This window comes from Desmodus rotundus, chromosome 7, assembly GCF_022682495.2.
Source record: "Desmodus rotundus isolate HL8 chromosome 7, HLdesRot8A.1, whole genome shotgun sequence".
Lineage (NCBI taxonomy): Eukaryota > Metazoa > Chordata > Mammalia > Chiroptera > Phyllostomidae > Desmodus > Desmodus rotundus.
The window spans coordinates 94628738-94648905 of NC_071393.1; the positions used below are offsets into that span (position 1 = coordinate 94628738).

Genomic DNA, 20168 nt, shown 5'->3' on the forward strand with positions numbered 1-20168 from the left:
AGTTGGACTAGGCTCCCCCATCAGCAAACTTGGCCGTACGTCAGAGCAACCCAGCTGGACTGCACTGCGGGAGAGTCAGATCCCGGGGTCTGCTGCGGTGCTCAGGAATCTCTATTCCTATCACAGCTCCGGGTGTGTCCCGTCTGCACACTCACGGCTGGGGACCCCTGTTCCGCCAGCTTCTTGAGAATCCTCGTCTTCCCTGGGGCGCCAGCGTCGGACGAGGGCGGATTCTCCTTCTCCGCCCAGCCCCCGCGCCCTGCGGGAGGCCGGCGAGCCCAGGCGGCCCGACTGCGGCGCCCGAGGCGCGGAGTGGGCAGCGCGGCGGGCGCAGGCGCCTGCGGGCTGGAGCGCAGCCCCCGGGGGGCCGAAGTTCAGGCATTCGGGCGGCGGGCGGGGTCGGGGCCCGCAGCCTGAGGCCCTGAGAGCCGCTCGCTCGGCGGCGGGAGTAAGTGGGACCATCTGCTCCGCTGCGCCGGGGTCAGCGCTTTGTGTCAAGCTCCCATCCCCCCGGCTCCTCCCGCTCCTTCCCTCCTTGCCCTTTGACTCCCAGGACTCAAAAGAAAAAAAGCACTTGAGGTCCTGATGAAAGTGGGAGTGTGATGGGGGGCGACAGCGGCCGCGGGAGCCCGGGCCGCGCGGCCGGGGAGAGCGGAGGGCGCGGCGGCGGCGGCGGGTCCCCTCGGCGGCGGCCCGGCCCCGGGGCGGGGGTGGCGCGCAGCGCCGGTTCCCACAGCCGGCCGGCCCGCCGGGCCCCTTTGAAGTGGCCGCAGCTGCGCACCCCGGCCCGCGGCTAATCCCCCCGACGCGGGCGTCCTCGCCCCCCCGCATAGCAATAGTGTCCGCGCTGAATGGCGCTGGCTAATTACCTCGCTCGCACCGCCGCGGGTGAATGAGAGAATCCGGCATTGTGCGCGGCGAATGGAGAAAATAAGACAGCCATTGTCCTCGCACGCCAAACGAGGGTTTGATGTCGCTGGGGCGAGCGAGGCACCATTTCCCGCCACCCCTCCCCCTCCCCGCGGCGCAGATTCCCCGGCCGGCCCGGCCGGGTCGCACGAGGCTGTGGCCCCGGGGAAACTGAGGAAGGGGCGCCCGGTCTCTTTCCGTGCAAGACGGGCGGCCAGACACGCAACTGCTCTGCCACCCCCGCCGCCGGGCCCCTCACCAGGCTCTCTCCACTCGCAGGTTCTTAGGGACACCTACTGCGCCCGGCCAGTGCCGTCCTGGACTCAGAGAAACAGGCATGGCCCTGCATTCAGCAGGCTAATTAGATTTCGTTCTGAACACATGAAACACACTGGTGGAGTTGGGAATTTTACACCTCGGCGCCCAACGGTGTGCCGCCAACTGGAAGGGCTGGAGAAGTTCAAAGAACGGCTGGGAGAGATTTGCGCAGAGCAGGCAGGAAAGAGCAGGCAGGAAAGAGACTCGGAAGAGAAGGGGAAGGAAGGTGGGGCCTTGTGGGGAGCCTGGACTGAGGGAGGGTCTCAGCAAGGAAGAGGGCCATGACTGGAAAGGGGGACCCAGGTTTCAGAGGCACTGCAAGCGGGTGTCGGGCTGGGACGCAGGGCGGAGAGCTTGGAGGCCACCGCTTGGATCCAGGAAGAGGAGCGGGCTGATAGGTAAGACGGGAGCTCCGTGGACACTGGCTCGTTGTCAGAAAGAGGACAAGCCTGGCGCATGTCCCCCTTTTCACATGTAAGGATATGAAAGAGCTCGGCTTAGAAATCAGACCTAAAGAAAACCACAGTGCAGATGGACAAGCTGACTCTGCTCTCTCAGGCGGCCTTCTCTTCACCATCATCACCACCAAACACGCTTGGCTTTCCCTTGGGGGCGGGGGAGGAGAAGGAGAGTACATCCTTCAAGACCAGGAAGTGTCTTATTTTTCTATTCCTCAGAGTAGTTAGCTTAGAGGGAGGCAGGTACAGGAGAGATGCTCCCGGAGACTTGTGGATTTGAGGACTGACCTGCTTTAATATCCCTCAATCCCATATATCCTTTTCCCGGAAGCACGCACTTTCTACTCGCTTCTGATGGGCCCGTAGACTGTCTCTGCCCAAAGGAAGAAGGTGATACACTGGGGCCATCAAATGGCACGAAGGTCTGGCATGCTGCTCAGATCAACCTTAGGCCGTTGGTCTGAACCAGTAGCCTTTGGGGACACCACACGTGTGATGCAAATCACAGAGCTCTTTCTGAGGCGACAGTCTTTTCCAATGCCCATGTTACCACAGCTGGACTACAGACCCTTCGGGGGCCACCCACAGCCAAGCTCACAAACAGGACCATCCATCTGCCCCGCCGTCCATCCACTTATTTAAGAACAGAACTAAAGAATGGACAACAATGTTGAGTGACTGAGTGACCAGCAGCCAAAACTGTTCCTCGCTCTGCCCCACCAACCATATTTAACATTACCAGGCACTAGCTGTAAGAGTGATAGATGAGAAGCATGATTTCACATATTTTTAAAGATTTTATTTATTTTTAGAGAGAGGGGAAGGGAGAGAGAGAAGGAGAAAGAGAGGGAGAGAAACATTAATGTGTGGTTGTCTCTCCTGCAGCCCCCACCCCCCACTGGGAACCCGGCCAGCAACCCAGGCATATGCCCTGACAGGGAATCAAACCGGTGACCCTTTGGTCCGAAGGCCAGTACTCAATCCACTGAGCCACACCAGCCAGGGCGAGAAGCGTGATTTTAAAGGAGGAAAAAAAATGGAAGTATAGCTCACTGTTTTTCTGACCCAATCCTGAATCAACCCTGGCCATAACTTCAGATGTGATCCATAATGTTTTTCTTTATAATTCTCCTAAATCTTCATCTTAGCGTCATATTTCTTCTGCCGGAGGCTCTGGCTGACATCACAATACCTGCTACTGCTGAAGCTCTACTCTGCTCCGGCCAATCAGCCTAGTTAACTGATCTGCTCAGTCAGTTGGTTTAGAAACCTCCGAAACAAAACAAAAAGATAAAGCAGAGCTGCTGTGGATGGGGGAAATGTGGGAGGCCTGGAGCCCCACCGATCTAGCCTCCCTTTCCCCCCATTTCCAGCCCCTGAGCCCCCTCCACAGACCCAAAGACCCTGAGGAAGGATGCCTAAAGTCTTCTGTTCTAGAAAATAAATATCCAAAGAAACAACAGCTAGTTAGCAGATCAAAGGTTTTTCTAATGCTATACAGACCACTAGCTTCATTTCACAAGACTAAAATGACTATTCAGGCTCTGGCTGGGTAGCTCAGTTGGTTAGAGCATCACCGCCGCGCACCGCCCCCCATCACCCCCGCCCACATGCCAAGGTTGTAGATTCCATCCCCAGCCAGGTTACATATAGGAATGAACCAACGAATTTAAAAATAAGTGGAACAACAAATCAACGTCTCTCTCTCTCTCTCTCTCAAATCAATAAATAAAATAAATGAAATGACCATTCAAATAGGAACTACAGATATAATTGTTACTATATATTACTCTATGTGTCTTTATGGTTTGCCCAGATTTCAGCAAGAGTGCCTGACTGTCTAATCCCCAGATAAATTATACTTTGGAAAACGATCCCCTATTCAAAAAGCAAGAGCTGCCTCCAGGCCTAAATTAGAGACTCAATACTTTCAACTGAAAAAGTGTTTTCAAAGGAAGCCTATTTCCGCTCACATCTCTTCTTTCTCCAAACCCAAGACCATAAGTAACTTTAAAAATAATGCTCTGTGGGGGAGTATTCCGATAGGAAGATAATGAGTATAATAATGAGAGTGGTTTTTTTTTTCTCTCCCTTTACCATTTCCACAGCAACCTGCATTCACAGAATGCTTTGTTATCCAGTTCTGACTTTTCAAGATAACAGAAAGGTGGGCGTGTACATGCAAGGCTAGTGCTTCCAAAGAGGATGCCTGAGTAGCTGGAGGGCAGAGGGATGCTTCTTAGCTTGGAACCTGTCCTATCAGCTATTTGGTGAATGAAGCCAATGGCCTGGCATTCTGGGACTTTCTCCAGCTTGCCTGGAAAGGTATCCCACCCTGAGGTGACTGATTACCAGGAGCCACCCTCCTACGGTGGCAAGACTGAGGTCTGAACTCACCAGGCCAAGTCCTTCCCACTTAGCACTAAGTCATTGCACCTTCCACTCAGTCTAATTCCTCTCCTCCCCGAGGTGGCCCTTGGAAGAAGAGTGTTTCAAAGGAAAAGAACAGGGAGATAGGAGTGCCTTTTAAGACCTGAAGAGTATGGGATAGGAGACTTAGGACGTGGTTAGACACACACATGGGCACTCTCAGCTCCCAACACAGGGACTCAGGAGCCCGGGAGAACCGCTTAGGTGAAACCACCCACCCTGTAGGCCCTTGGGGAGGAGAATCTGACTCAACTTTATTAGCCCTCCCCCCAGCTCCAGGCTGCTAGCTCCAGCAGGTGAGGGACCCACAGCAGGCAGGGGGTGTTCCTACCCTCCCATTTCATACGCCCACGGCTCCCCATTCTCCCACCCTCTCTGGGTACCAATTCCAGGCCAAGTCCCACCCTCAGCACTGAGGATGCAGAGGAGCCAGCCCCTCCCTTCAAGGAGTCTGCAGACCCTTGAGAGGGCCAAGCTATATACTTACTCACTGTCTCCAAATAGACTAAGTCTTCCGATTCCTTCCACCCCCCAAAAACGAAGCTGGGCACACAGACCGATGCATCTTTCTTGAATTGATGTAATGAAAGCTCTATCACTTTATTTCGGGAAAGCCTTGACCTTATCAATATCACCGTTAGCAGCTTGCTTGTAATTATCTTGATTTTTGTCACAGTTTGATGAGAAAATGACTGATTTGAGAAGCAAAATCAGAAACACAGGAGGGCAGGAATATCAAGCAGGCTCAATCCAGAGACTCGTTCTATGTAATATCATTATTGGTAATCTGACATAATAGAAGGAAGAATATTCTAATCCGGTCTGCAGGTGGGACTAAATTAGGGCTTCTCTAAGGTACTGGAGGTTTGGAATACCATTTTAGGAGATCTCCAAAAATGAGGGTGAAGGGAATTATTGCAGAAAGAGGGTGACATTCCATATAGCCAGGATGGCAGAGACAAACCAAAAGTAACAACAAGGGGTGGAGATGGCAGAAAAAGATCTAAGAATTGTTTATCACAAACCAAATACTGGGTTTCAATTCTTCAAGATGCTGGCTCTGAAGTTGGAGCCCAAATCCCATCTGGCCAGTCAACCTGTTCGTTGGAAAGAGCACCTGGACCTTCCATCCAAGCTCTGTACACCTGGGCCTTGGGCAGAGCTCTCTCTGCCTCAGCTTCAAGAGCAGTAATAACAGAAACACAGGCAGGAGGTTGGAGAGAGGGGAGAGTAGGAGGGTCACCAGATCCTGGAAAGCTTTACCCCCTCCCCAGTCCTGTCTGCCCTGGAGGTGAGAACACTCCCAAGCACTGTTTAAGCGACAAGCGCCCACCCCTATGTTCAAGTCTGCTATTGGAAAAGGCTCGCAGACCTTTCTTTTCTTCCTTTTCCTCGAAGAGTTGGCCTGTTGAGCAAGGTGTGCCCACAAACTTTTGTCTGGCCCTAGCTCCTCCTCAGTAGTCCCTGGACTACACCCCAAGCCAATTAGGAGAAAGGGAGCAGGGAACCCACGACCTCCACTCTCCTGCTTTATTTCACCCTCTACAACCAGTTCCAGGCTCCTGGTTGGGGCGGGGGTGAGTCCTGGAGTCAGCAAGTGACAAAGTCTCTTCCCACCCCGGCCAAGGTTGGCCAGAGAAGTAGTGACCCCAAGTCCCGAGCAGAGGGCTCCAGGAAGCAAGGACACACGCACATTCTGACAACATATACTCACACACACTTGCACATGCACACACATCCTCACACACAGACACACCTGGGCGCGCTGACTTGACACCTCTGCCACTGCGCGGCGCGGGGTTAAATGCTCGTCGGTTCTGCTGCGCGTTCTGGCCGCGGAGCTCTAGGCCAGAAGCAGCCACTTTGTGCTAGAGGGAGGGGGTCGTACCTTCTCCTGCCCGCTTCAAGGGACAGAGGTCGTTTGCGGAGCCAGCTCCTCCCAGGCCACCCTCTTTCTGCCCCATCGGCCCTGCGCAGTACGGGCTTCGCAGGAGACTCAACTGCGGAAGCGCAGGTGGGATGGGTGAGCTCACAACACCCCGCGGGAACACGGTCCCGCAAGTCCCAAGGACCGGCCGGCGGCTCTGCACACGTGAGCTGGCAGAAGTGAGAGGAGGGAGGCCCTGGAGTAGGGGCAGCGAAGGAGGGTGAGAATGACGAGAGCTTTTTCTGCAAAACTTTGATCTTGACATTTGCGAAAGGAGGAGGCTCGCCCAGCTCAGCGCTCCAGGAGAGGTCGGGATTGGAGGGATGGAGGGAGACGGAGGAGAGAATTGGAGCGAGCCTGGGGAGAGGCAGCAGTTTCTTGCTGAAGTGGGAGCCGGGGAGGGCACAGAAGTAAGCATGATGGTGTCTGAGTCAAGTCTAAGCTCTTCTCTAGACCCTCAATCAGTAATGGTGGGATTAGAAGAGGTGTCCCCCAGCCCCCCGCCTCCCCCGCCTCCCCCGCCGCAAGCCTGGCACTTCCTGTGCGGTCCTGTCTCTGCCCTGATGAAACATAAACTAATGGCGCCTCTCTTGGTGGATGGGCGGCAGGACCCTACTCAGCCTCTCCCCTTCAGCAGACAGGCAGGACCATGCTCCCACCCATTTCCCACAAAGACAAACTGAGGCCTGTAAGGGAGAAAGTTTGAAGCCAGAACCAACCCTCAGTACAAGTCTCTGTGCATCTCACACCAGCTTCAGATCCTTGAGGGTGACCGTAGTCCCCCACAGTTCCAGGCAAGAGCACTGGGGTTTCATTACAGGTAAGGTTTGGGGATGAATTCTGGGTTGTCCCTGATTTCTCCCCACAAAAGTGCATAGAGTCTCTGCAGACTCAGTCCCAGATGGGAGGGGGTCATGGAGGGCTGCCATGGCAGGCAGGGCCACAGGCTTGGGCTCATGCCCTAGGAATTACTAGCCCCCTACATCAAGGTCATTTGGGCGAGGGATGGGAGCTGGAAGCAAGGCCCTCACCAGAAGTCAGACTGCGGAGAAGTGAACGAAAGCCCCGAGTTTCCAGGGCTGCTGCAGGCTCTGAGAGGGTCTGGTTTGGTGCTCCCTGGAAGGAAGAGTCCCTTTCGGGGTTCTCCCCTCTGAGACCCAGTGCCTGCCCTTCTTCCAGGGACCCATAACTGCCCCACTCCTCCTGCTAACAAGGACCCCTGCGCCAGCCATCCTTGGGGCTGCCCCTGCCTGCTGTGCCGCTCAGGTTACTGCGCAGCCTTCGCCTAACCCATTGTTCCATGCAGCCAAGCGGGCAGGGGACCCTCAGGTTGGGATGGGGCAGAGTCTCCCAGCCACCTCGGCAGGTAGGGACTGTGGCCTGGGGTGGGGGCACGTAACTCCAGGAGGCCTTAGGCCACCTTGCCCAGGCAAGAACAATCAGCAAGCAGCCTGGCTCCTCCAGCCTGATTGTGGCTTTTCCTACTACCCCTCCCCCGCAACAGAACCCCTGGGGAGAAGGATCCTTCTCGAGTCACACCAGTTCCTCTCCTGTGATTTGTTCTGAATTTTCAAACAAAGAGTAATTATGACAGATGTGGAGCAATCAGCATCATTATTCTGGGAAACTAGAAAGGGAAAGGGAACTGAGGGGGCCCCAGGGGGAGGGTAACTAGTCTTCCCTCCTCGGAAAGAAGCAACTCCCACCTCCACCTCTAGCAGCCCCAACATCCTCCCTCCCAATTTCCTTTCCTGCCAGCCAGCTCCGCCCCAGCCAGCACTGCCCAACCTCACAGGTAGGGCAAGACTCCATGCAGAGCCCAGCATCCCAGCCTAACTGGCCCTCCAGAGTCTCCAAGGGCCTCCAGCAGTGCCTGGAGATGGTGGGGTGGTGGTGGGGGGAGGGGGTAGCTCTGGCTCTGGCTGACCCACCCAGAAATGGCTCCCACTTTCGCCAGAGTTCTAAGCTGTCCTCTACTCCCAACACTCCCCTACCCCAACCCTGCACATACCCATGTACCTGCCTCTATTTCTGAGGCATTAATACTGCTTATGTTCTCAAAGGCCTCCAGCCCCTTCTCAGGGACGCCAGCCATTGAATTTTGGGTCAGACACACCTGGCTTTAAATCCCTGTTCATCTACATACTCTGTACCCTTGGGCAAGTTAATTAGTCATTCTGGGCTTCTATTTATTCATCTGTAAAATAGGACTAATAATACCTATTAGTGGAATTGTGGGAATTAACTAAATTAATACATAAGGTGCTTAAGACAGTGTAGCTCCATAATGCTAGAACTGCTTCTTCGACTACGAGTTAGTTCACCACCAGCACCAACTCACAGGGGGCCCTCAGACCGCTCAGCTCAGCATCCAGGGTGCCTGGGAAACTCAGAGACCCTCTGTCATGGACGACAGGAGGCCTCACCCAAGGTTTGCTGGTTAAAACTCACATCCAGGACTACAACCACTGACAGAGCCTGGGGCACAGCAGAGCCCAAGAAAAACAGAAATATGCCTGCCAGCCTGCTCTGGACAGATATAAAAGGATACTCCCTTTTCTAACCAGAGAGCAGTGAAGGTTAGACCCAAGTGGCTCGCTTACCTGCCTAGGCTGGAAGACCAGCCAGGCTTGGGCAGGTTACCTTCTCAGGGCCTCATACTTTGAGTCTGTAAAATGAGAAGATTGGACCAGAAGAGCTCCAAGGTCTCTCTCACAGCTCTGGATGCCTGGGATTCGATCTGGAGGCTGGGAAGGCCTCCAAGGTCCTACGTGGACTGGGAATTTCAGGATGCTTTTGTTGCAGCCTGCAATTCAGTGACAAGGCTAGAACTTGGTCCTCTCTCCCGGTGGTCTGTCCCCTCCTCTCCATTTAGGTGGTCTGGTCTCCATCTGCCCACCCCAAGTCCCTGGGGCCTCTTGCTTGTTCCCCCTCACATTCCAATGGCCTTGGGGGCAGCAGCCAGACCAGAAAGTCCAGTTCCTGCCCATTATCACTGCTCACATCTGCACTGCAACCCAACACCAGCATTCCAGAGAGCAGCCCCCACCACCCACTGTGGTCAGTGTCCAGGCTCAGAGACAGGCCCCAAGCAGGGGCCAGTGTTCTCAGATTCCTCTCAGTGAAGGTCTGCCCCCAGGGAGGCTCCAACTTGCTGGGGAGGCCAGGGACCCTTTCCGCTGGGGTCCTCTATGAACCTGATGCTCTCTGCCTTTTTCCTGTCTCTGCTTTGTGCTGAGGCCTGAGCTCACCTACTTTGCTCCTGAAACAGAAGCTCTCCCTCTAAGTGCAGCAGAGGATGGTGGACCCAGAAATCACACAAATGGAGTAAGAGGCAGGAAGAAGGAAAGGACAACAGACAGACAGGAGCTGGAGAAGGGAAGACAGTAGGCAGGAGAAACTAGGGATGCGGGATGATAGATAAAGACCCTAAACATGGTCTCACAGGAAGGCAGAGGTGAGGGGCCGGTGTGTGGGGTGTGGAAGAGCACTGAGACCCAGAACAGGAGGAGAGATGGAGAAGGGTGAGTGGGAGGTAACAGCAGGGACGTGAGCCGTTGGCATGGACTTTTCCTCCCACTGCCTGAAGCAGGTGGCTGGCTGGCCTGTATCAAGCCCCCTCCACCTCCCTGTGAGCTGACTGGGAGCTCCTCCTGCTCAGGCCTCTTCAGGACTTTGTTCGGCCTCTGCCCTTTCCACATTCACTGGGTCCCAGCATCACCTGTCCACACAGCCTCTCAGGAAGCCACCGGGACTGCTCCAGTCTGTAGAGATGACTCTCTCATCTGCCCTTGCCTTACCTTTGAGGGCCGTCACAAAGTGTTAGCATTTCTTGTAACAGGGTGAACAAAGTTGGGGGTAGGAGGAGGCAAGCTCAGAAATCAAAGAGCAGTCCTTCAGGGAGGATGGAGCGGCACAGGGCAGCAGGCTCCGATTGCAGCCAGGTAGTTGGCACCCGCCTCATGAATAAGAAAACTATGGCCTAGGCTCGCTGAGGTACTGTGGCCATGCCTGTGTGCCCGTCGTGGAAGCCCCCGCCCTCCGCCCTCCGCCCTCCGCCCGTGACCTAGGACTCAACCCCCTCCTCCTCTCTCACTTCAGCTGACAGGGTAGGTGTGAGCCCCCTGCTAGACCTAATAAAACTCTCTGCCACTGCCTCTGGCCTGGCACCAGCTCTGTCCACTCTGGTTCTCTAGCCTGGCCTCAAAGCTCAAGGGGAGACGGATTCCCACAAGAAGACCCTTCAAGGAGAGCTGGACCCCAATCCCAGGTTCTATGCACATCCTTCAGGTACGCACTGGTGCGCTCAGGCACCCACACAGGTACACGTGGCAGTACGCAAGCACAGCTGTGCACATGCACACACACACACACACACCCCTGGTCTCTATGCTCCCTGTTGCATCAAGACTATGGCCAGAAAGTCTTAAGGAGCCGTAGGTTAATTACACAAGGCAGACATTTTTGGAATCACTCAGTCCAGTTTCAACAAAGACAGCAGTGAGTGAGCTGTTTGGTTTTCCATCCAGGGTGCCCTTCTGTTCCACCCTACTGTTATTGAAGACTGTGTAGAACAGTCTTCAGGCTGCTGTGAAAGTCTCTCTCTCTCTCTTACACACACACACACACACACACATGCCTGCAGAGACTCTGTGCAGGCCAGGAGTGAAAAAGTCCTTTCTCCCTGGGGGTGGGGAGGGGACAGGGAGTTGAGGGGGCTGAGGGCCTGTTTCATTTGCAGGCTGCAAATGCCTCTTCTATTCACCGGCCCACATTCCCAGCCAAGGCGCCTGGCCAGGGACAATGCCGCGAACAGGAACAGAGAAGATTTGCACATTGTGTTCAAGGGGCCAGCTGGCTGCCCGCGACAGTGGAGCCAAGGTGTGGGAACCAGAAGCATTCGACTTCCACACTCAAGTCCTGTGGGTGGAAGTGAGGGGGGCCCTTCCCCAGCAACTGGAGGCCTCACTCAGCTAGGGAATAAAGTCCAAGGCAGGAGACCCCAAGACTCAGCCATGAGGGATACCAAGCAATTTGGTCCCTGATTCACACCCCATCTGGTAAGGAGGAGAGTCTCAGCTCCTCCGGAGATAAACAGGCAGCAGCAGCAGCCGCCCCGTGGCCATGCACGCTCCGAGAGTGTTACATTCCCCTGCCGGTCCTCTCTGTGCACAAGCTTCTGTTCCTTTGAGCTATGCTATCAATTACGAGCCAGGGAGAGACAGACAGACAGACGGGGGGGTCGGTGGGGGGGCGTGGAGAGAGAGAGAGAAGGCAAAAGAGAAGCAGAGAGAGAAACAAGAGAGCCAGAGCTTTGCACCCGGAAGGCCACATGTCCATTTAGTTTTTACCAGGCTCCACAGGCAGGGGATGTGAGAAATACAAAAGAAAGAGAAGTGAGAAATACAAAAGAAACAGAAGCCCTTTAGGAGCTTAAAATCTAGTGGAGGAGACAGATGGAATATCCAGCCACAAAACAGTTACTTAGCAATGCAAGCAGCCATCTTTGAGAGGGAGGTTGAGCCTGAATGTCCCAGACCACAAATACTGCCTGCCTTAGCAGGGGGCAGAAGAAATGACTGCAAGCTAAGTGGTCTTTAAGGAAGGACTGGATAAGGAGAAGCAGGCTCAAGAATAGACTGGGAAAAGGCCCAAGGAAGGCAGGCATATCCCGAGGGCTGGTGGATGACAAGGAAGCCTTAATACCTTAGGGCAGAGATGAACCTCAGTCCAAACGCCCAATTTTATAATTAGAAATGCAAAGCCCAGAGAGGGTGAGTGACTTGCCCAGAGCTACCTAGGATGCCTGGTGCCCGTGCAAGGGTCTTTCCTTCACACCTCACAGCCTCTCAGGAGTGGCAGAAGGGGCTGGTGTGTGGAGTGCTGACTGGCAGGTCAAAGGGCCTGAACCTCACCCATCTGCACCTACCTCTGTGCCATGGCGTATGTATAGGGAAGCCACCTAGGCATGGCCACTCACTCATCACACCGGTGACACTTCAGCTGCAGCACCTGAGTACCGTTCTCGTGCGGAGGCAGATGCATGTGTTTGAGGGCCAGTGGGGGAGACTTTTTCAGGGCTCCCTCCGCTGAGCTGCTCTTCCGGGAGAGAAGAACCTGGGTCCCACGTACCAGGTCTAAGCATACAACCTCCAGGTGACAAAGGTCTCCAGGGCCACCAGCCACTGCTCCAGGAACCACTTCTCTCCACAACCCACTGCGCTGGACAGGGGCCCTCCTCCAGGACCCCCTAAATCCAGTGAGCCCCCACACAAACTGTGCTGCCAGCAGCTCCAGCCCATAGTGTGCCCAAGCCCACCTGGACCTCGTGCCACAGACCTGTGCCAGACTCTGCTCTTGGACCCACACACCCACGGGTCTTGCAAGAGGATTTCGGAGTAGCTGGTTAAATGCCCTCCCGCAGGCAGGTTGAGAATGATCTGGACCTCAGAGTGGGTACCTGAGGGCCTGAGAAGTAGTAGCTCACTGATGTGGAGACGGCAGGGGACTAGAGCTGGACTTTCTCCCCTCTCACCACACCGCACTGCCTCTCTCTAGGGTCCAGGGCTCCCCAGGGGCCTTGTTGGAACCACCACGGTTAACAGAGTTTAGAACTTCACATTTCTCACCTCTAATACCTCCCTGGAATTAGAATAGTTACTCTTTAAGGAACACTTTCTATGTGCCCTGTACCTGCTAAATTCTTTACTCATATTATCCTAGGTGATCCTCATAAGATTTCTCCTTGGTAAGTATTATTTCTCCATTCTAAAGATGATGAAACTGAGCCCTGGCTGGTGTGGCTCAGTGGACTGAGTGTCGGCCTGTGGACAGAAAGTTTGCTGGTTTCATTCCCAGTCAGGACACAGGCCTGGACGGTGGATCAGGTCCCCAGTTGAGGGCGTGAGAGAGGCAACCGATCACTTGTTTCTCTCACACATCATGTTTCTCTCCTTCTCTTTCTCCCTTCTTTCTCCTCTCTCTGAAAATAAATAAATAAAATCTTAAAAAAAGGAACTGAGACTCAGAGAGGTTAGGTGACTTGGCCAAGTCCATCTAGCCAGGGTCTCCTGACCTCCATACTCCATAGCCCACCCTCATAACTGCCATTGAGCATGCCCAGTCGGGATGGCCCCAGCTCAGACGGAGGCATTGAAACAGGCTGGACCTCATCCTAAACTGGTGGTCAATACCTAACACTGACAATAACACTTAATGAACATTTCCTAGATGCCGAGCCTGTGCCAGGTGCTTTATACCTATCACCTCATTCAATCCTCCAACAGCCCTGATAGGCTGATGGGACATTATGCCAATTTTTGTCAGAGGTCAAGAGGGTTAAGGAACTTGTGCCGAGAACACACGATCAAGGTGTTGCAGAGATGGGGTCAACCCGCCCACCTAGGCCTGGCCCTGGAGCCCACGTGTTTCCGCATGTTTCAGACTTCGCTATGCTGCCTACAGACCCCACCTTAGTGACTACGGCCTGGGAGCGGGCTCTCCTCTAGCACCTGTGGACCAGCAGCGTCAGCATCACCTGGGCTTCTGTGAGACAGGCAGAACCCCCCTTGGCCTGTCCCCACTGATTCAAAATCTGAGTTTCATCCCAATCCTCAGGTAATTCCCAGGCACAATCAAGTTTGAGAAGTCCTGCTCTAGATCCCATAGCTCTTCACTCCAGTTCCCCTGAGGGCCCGACACCAAGAACTGAGGCTAGGACCTGAAGGGCAGGAACTCAAGGCTTCTGCCTGAGGGGAGCTGGGGTGCCCCCCTCAGTATCACCCTCCTGTAGCTAGCCCATCCCTCTTTGGAGTCATCCAGGCACTCAGACCTCAATAGGTATGAGTCAGTGCACGTGTTCCCCTGGGCCAGGTGACCCACACATCCTTCCTAGAGCCCCTCCAGAGGGATGGCAGAGGGTATGATAACCCAGCTTCAGCTGACACCCAAAGGCTTGGGAGAACCTCAGGCCCTCCCAGGAAGGGGCTAAAACGGAGCAAGTCCCACTCAAGCTCCCATAATTCCACTCCCTGAGAGATTTCCCTGGAGTGCTCCTGAACTGAATCCCAGGGAGGGAGGAAGCTCCAGGCTCAGGCAGTTGGCTTTTGTTAGTCAGTCAGAGAGGCCGCCTGTACGTGGAGATTAAAGTACTGGCTCCCACTACCGACTGCCTACGGGCCAGGCAACGTGAGGGGTGTGTTAGTCCCCACACCCATCTCTCAAAGTTGGATGTCCATTTCACAGGTAAAGAAACCAGGTCACGGAGAGGGGAGCGTGTCCAGGGTCTCCTCCTTAACAAGTGTCTCCATTTCCAGCCCCCAAACAATAAGCACATGGAGCGGAGCAGCAAGGCAGAGAAACCAGATGTGCTGGAAGCCTGTGTACCCTGAGGACCTGACCCACTCCATCCTAAAGGGGGATACTTGGAACTGAAGCCCCCAGGGAATCAGTCCATAGTTTAGCCCACCCTGGTCAGGTCATTTTCCAAAGGTAGCATCTCAGCCCGCTGGGATAGAAGGGGGATATTCCCAGCAGATGGCCTCGGATGCCCCAGCAGATCTGCCCACGCAGACCTGGACCCCCTTTGCCTCACCGGGTTAGTCCTCTGGGTGGCTTGTGCTTCTGTGAGGGGTGCTTAGTATGCTCCCTCCCCATCAGGCAGGAGAAGCAGGGGCTTCAGAGGGCTCCTCACACCTTTTCAGCAAAGCACCCTCTCGTGTCACACAACATCTGTGTGCCTGCGGGCGCATAGGCAGGGAGTTATCACCAAAGGAGGGACCCTAGGCAGCTAAGCAGCTTTGGAAGTTTCTAGGGACATCAGCCTGTGAAGTGAGAAAAGGGGGTCCAGCCTCTTGGTTGGTTCCCCCCTGGAGCCACCAGTCTTGTGGGGAGAGAGAAGCCTCATCAGACTGCCAGTGTTTGAAAGCAACACGCCCAGCTGTCCCCAGGACGCCAAAGGCTTAACCAGGCTGACCTTACCCACCGCTGCTTCCCCTAGCCAGAGCTCTCAGTGTGATTTTCTTATACTGTTAGGAGTTTAAGGAAACCAAACATCTTGAAAGTATTACCATTTATAGAAAAGCACACTCACAATTAACTATACAGAAACACCTGGGGATTTATCTCCCAGAACTCTAGGCTGGTGAGGCAGAGGTCGTCTATCCATTGGCATTGACGCAGGCCAGGGTGTGGGGTCATCTCCCATCCTCAGACTTCCTCAGGTCACTACCCCCCTGTCCATGCTTCTCTTCCCCACACCCAGCCATCTGCTCAGAGGCTGCACTAGCCTTCCCCTACACTGCCAGGAGGGCCAGGCGACGAGGGGTCGCTGAGCCAGAAGTGATGCAGTCTCGAGGTCCAGAGCTGCCTCCCAGAGAGCTCCATATGGGGGCCTGCGTCAGCCTTCCTCAGAACAAAGGGGCATCTCAAACTCAACGAGAAGGCTCCTCTGCCTCGGAACGATTCATCACTCACCAGCCGTTCAGAGCAACTGTGCAAATGCCCGCAGAGCCAGGAAGAAACTTGTCAGTGATCAGACAGCAAAGAGGCAGGGTGCCATAGGAGTTAAGCAGGAGGGGGTAGGGGTCAGACTGCCTGGGCTGCAATCCTGGCTCCTCTGCGTACCAGAATGTCCCCAAAGCCCCCTAAGTGTCAGTGTTCTCACCTGTAAAAGGGGGATGATAAGTGCCTGTCTCCTGGGTCGCTGTGATGACGAAACTGGATAATTCATGCAGAGCACTTAGGGTGCCCCTCATGCAGCAAGTGCTTAATAAGCATCAGCTAGAATTCCTGTCAACCAAAGTTAAAGCGGCCTCTTTAAGGGAGCCCCCTCCCGGAGCAGGACAGAGATAGAGGGCAGAGACCGTATACACCTGCCACAACTTCTGTTGTTTCTCAAGAGCAGTGGTTCTCGCCCATGCCTGCCCCCAAGTAGACTGCCATCTCCCCAAGATACGGAGATAATGTTGGTTTAAGCAACACATTCCCGTGAGTATTCACAGACGACACTCAGCAACCACAGAATTTTGCAGGACAGGGCAGTACAACACAGCCATTTTTCTACCACCCGCCTTCGGCCCGGGCAGAGCACAACTCTATAGCTGAGATATCTGGCCTGGCCTTTCGTCTCCCATTCCAAAGAGCACATCAGATGTCAAGTCACCACGATGTACACTTTAAGTACCTTATGATCTTACTGTCAATTACACCTCGATAAAACTGAAATTTAAAAAAAAACATGTCTGCATGAAGGTGAGTGGGAGTAGCGTTAATGCCATTATTGTAATAACTCTGAAATCATTCTACCGAATTTTTTGTAAAGCAAATTTCTGACAAGTTTCAGAATGTCATTGCTGGTATAAGGAGGTTTTATCCTACCCAACAAGTTTAAAGTCAGCACATAATTTAAAATTACATGTAGCCAAAAATTTCCCTTCAAAAATCTCTTAAATAGCCCAAAGGTATGACAACTGTTTATCTTGAAACACAAGACTTGTACGCAATGGACCAGGAAGCTCCCAGCAACCAGGCACATGGAAACGAAGACACACAGTTGAGTGAAGAGCTCACTCTCCCTCTCCCCACTCCAGTGTTTGGCTATATTCTTGCCAAATCACATTCCAAACAGTTAAATGAGTATATGATATAATTTCACCACCATAAAATTACAGCTACACCCCTCTCAACTGACCCATGAGAAATTAGTCCTCCAGAAGGCTGCATAGGAGGGAATGGCTCTCCCGCTCCCCATGCCCTTGACCCCTGGTCTGGGAAGGAAAAGTAAAGAGCGCTCACTTACTTGCAGCCTGGATGCGAGCCTTCCGGCTGACCACCAGCCCAAAGCGGTTCTGAGCCACACACTCATAGTCACCTTCGTCTGAAGGGCTGCCTCCTCGATCCAGCAGGAAGTGACGAATCATCAAGGACCCATTGGCCAGCACGGTGGAGTGGGCACTCTCAGACAGCTCCACCCCATTCTTCCTCCAGGTGATTCGCACTGGAGGGGTCCCCTCCACCCTGCAGCCCAGCACTACAGGCTGCCCAGGGACGGCCACATCATCGCTTGGCTCCACAGCAAACGCCAGTTCGGCGGAGTGGTCAAGACCTGCATTGTGCAGGGGAGATAAGAGGAAGAGGAGAAGTCAGTGTGGAATGAGCAACAGAAAAAACTCCACACGCAGGAGTTCTAAGTTCTGTGGATCTGTACATCCCCACCCCCATCTTTCTGTAATGTTAATAGGAATCTCTATTAATATGTAGAACATTATGCATTATGAAGTGTCATCTCATGCAATATTTTACTTAATCAGCACACCATCTCAGAGAGATGGATGTTATTTACACTATTTCCTCTCTTACAAGGAGACTGAAGCCCAGAGATAATGAAGAACGTGTCCAGAGTCTCACAGTTAATAGTTGCAAATCTGGGATCCCAAAGCAAGACTGATGCCAACACAGCTGCTGCCACTTCTGTGGTCACTGTGGTTAAGCAAGGAAGCATCACAGACTTTCAGAGTGTAACCCCAGGCAAAGTATTCAACCTGTCCTGGCTTCCCATTCCTCATGTTTAAATCAGGAACAACAACAATACAGCTTGAGTCACAGGGTTGTTGAATATGATTAACAGACTTAAAGGCACAATGAAAAGTGTCCCGGGTCAGGGCACATACAAGAATCAATGAATGAATGCATGAATAAGTGGAACAACAAATCAATGTTCTCTCTCTAAAATCAAGAAAAAAAATTTAAAGCGTTCTAGATGAATATAAAGTGAGATAAAAATAAAACAGTGCTTCTTTTTGCTTGCAGAACCATCTGAAGCCTGGTGGATGCCTGGCAGGGAGCAGGGTTGGTGGGTCCAGTACCAAGTACAGGCTCGACTAAGGCCCAACTCCCTGCCCCTCCCCTAGGATGTGCTGGGTATCCCCCCAGTCCACCTCCCCCGCCCCACCCCCACCCACCGCCGCCGGTGTGGTGCTTTTGTCTTGAGCAGAGAGGAGGGGAACCAAACATCAACTCAGATTTCCCAAAGTTCAGTGAGAGAGGGTTTTCCTAGAACCTTTACTCGCAGCAATAGATTCATTCCTGCAGAATAGAGAAGAGCTGGAAGAAGAGGGGGAAGGAGGGAAGGGAGATCATGATGGAGAAATTAGGAAAAGCCTTAAGGGAAAGAAGCAACCCAATCCCAGGCATGATGCCAAGTCGCCAACTTCTCCAACAAGTAACTCACCAGACCAGTTACAATTTCACTGCAGGAGATACGAACCCACCTGGGCTGAAAGAGTAGCCACAGGCCCCTCCTCACATTTCCAGAAAACTAGTGATCTTGGAGCTGTTCCTCCCTAACAGACCAGCGCCCTCCCCGGTGAAAAGGAGGAGGGATTATGGGCGGTCCCCACATCCTCGTGGATATGTAACACGTTAAGACGTTTGAGGATCAAACCCCTTTCAAGCCTCTACCCATCTTCTCCATGACCTGCCTTTCAACTGCCTCAGCCCCCAAACCAACCCCTGTATAGCAACTGGGGAAGAAAGTTTCTGCTAGATGCGGACCCGCTGGCAGCTTCCCCGAGCTGAGGGGAGAAAGAATTGGGCCCAGATGTGTGTGTTCTTAAGAGTTTGTGGAGGGAGCGGAAAGGACGAGATTTGCACCCATTACAGCCAGAGAGGACAGGGTGTTGTTACGGAGCTCTGGGCAACAAAGCCGGCAGATCCCGGAGCCTGGGGACAGGGCCGCTGTGCTTGTGCACACTACGGGAAAGGGCGGGCACGTGGGCATCCCTGCGCTCGCTCCATAGCTCTCGGTCAGCTTCTGTTCCCCTTCCTCAGCTCGGAGGGGGTCTCTCCGGGCTCCTCCTCCTCCAGCGAGGCGGCCGGGAATCTTCCTCTCTCTTCCTCGGTACGTCCCGCGCACTCCGCGTCCCGGTCCTACCTCCAAATCCAGTCCTGGCAGCCCGCTGGGTCCCAGCCACCGCCCCTAGGTCTGCTGTCTCCAGTCTCGGTCTCGGTCGCCTCGGACTACTCTGTGCCCCGCCGCCGGGCTCGGAGCATTGCAACCTGTCCCCTCCGGCGGGACTCAGCCCTGCGCCCCCTTCCCCCGGGCCGGTTTCTCCAGCTCCCCAACTCTGGGCTGTCTGCCTAGCTCCCGCTTTGCCGCGCTCCTTGACCCTCGGTCCGGGGTTGGATTTGTCCCCGCGTCCTGGAGCCGTCTGGGGCTAAGCCCTGTCTCTCTCGAAGGGTTCCGTCCTAGCATACCCCTGTCGCCCTCAGCAGCCCAGCCTCGGTGCCCTCTCCCCGGGCTCCGCCCCGCCCGCCTCGGCTCCGCTTCTCGGGCAAGTCGCTCCTGCCCGGGCTGAGGGTCCGCCCGCAGGTCCGCCCCTCGTGCCCGCTTGCTCCCCGCTTTCCCTCCCCGGGGCTCGGTCCGCAGCCGCCCAGAAGCTGCGCCCTCGCTCGCTCACCAACGCTCGGCGCGGGCGGCGGCAGCAGCAGCAGCAGCAGCAGCAGCGGGAGCCAGGGCCGGCGTGGCGCAGGCGGGCGGCGCGGGGGCGCGGCGCGCGGAGCAGCCATGGGGCTCTCCGTCCACTGGACTCGGCGCTGCGCGGCTCCGGGGCCTCTCGAGGCTCACAGCGTACCGCGCGGCCGGCGCCGGGGCCGGGGCCGGGGCACCGGCCGGGGCCGAGCCCGAGCGGCGGGAGGCTGGGGCCACATGTCTGCCTAGGAGCTCTGGGGGCGCCGGGGGAGCGCCGCTTGCGCCATCTTGCACCTACCCCGGCGATCTGTCAGCCTCGCCCGGGGTGCGCGCTCCGCACTCACACTGCCCGCGCCCGCCCCGCCCTCCTCCCTCCGCCCGCCGCCCGCCGCCCCCCTTCCCTCCCCTCCGGTCCCCTCCCCCAGCCCCCTCTCCCCGGAGGCCGGGTCTGGGGAACAAAAGAGCCGGCGAGCGCTTTAAGCGGCCGGACATTCCCGGCTGCTCGGCGGACGCGGCCCCTGCGCTTTGAACTGTGGCTGGAGCGGCCGGCGCCGTCCCAAGCTGCAGTCCAGTACCCACCCCAGCTCGGGCCAGCCCGGGACTTGGGGGGCTGGAAATTGGAGACCCAGAGCACTGTGGAGTGGGTCCGGGCTGCGGA

General features: G+C 55.0%; 1 protein-coding gene across 2 annotated transcripts in view; it reads right to left on the bottom strand.

Annotated features, from left to right (window-relative positions):
- The window catches only part of IGDCC3 (immunoglobulin superfamily DCC subclass member 3), a 38526-nt gene extending 18667 nt beyond the window's left edge, over positions 1-19859 (bottom strand). For both annotated transcript variants that reach the window (XM_053928567.2, XM_053928566.2), the window contains exons 1-2: positions 19500-19859; positions 16841-17146 (exon numbers count right to left, since the gene is read on the bottom strand). In XM_053928567.2, coding sequence (XP_053784542.1) covers positions 16841-17146; positions 19500-19608 — 415 coding nt within the window. In that variant the 5' untranslated portion in view covers positions 19609-19859. The remainder of the gene's footprint in view (positions 1-16840; positions 17147-19499) is intronic.
- Between the last annotated feature and the right edge of the window lie 309 nt (positions 19860-20168).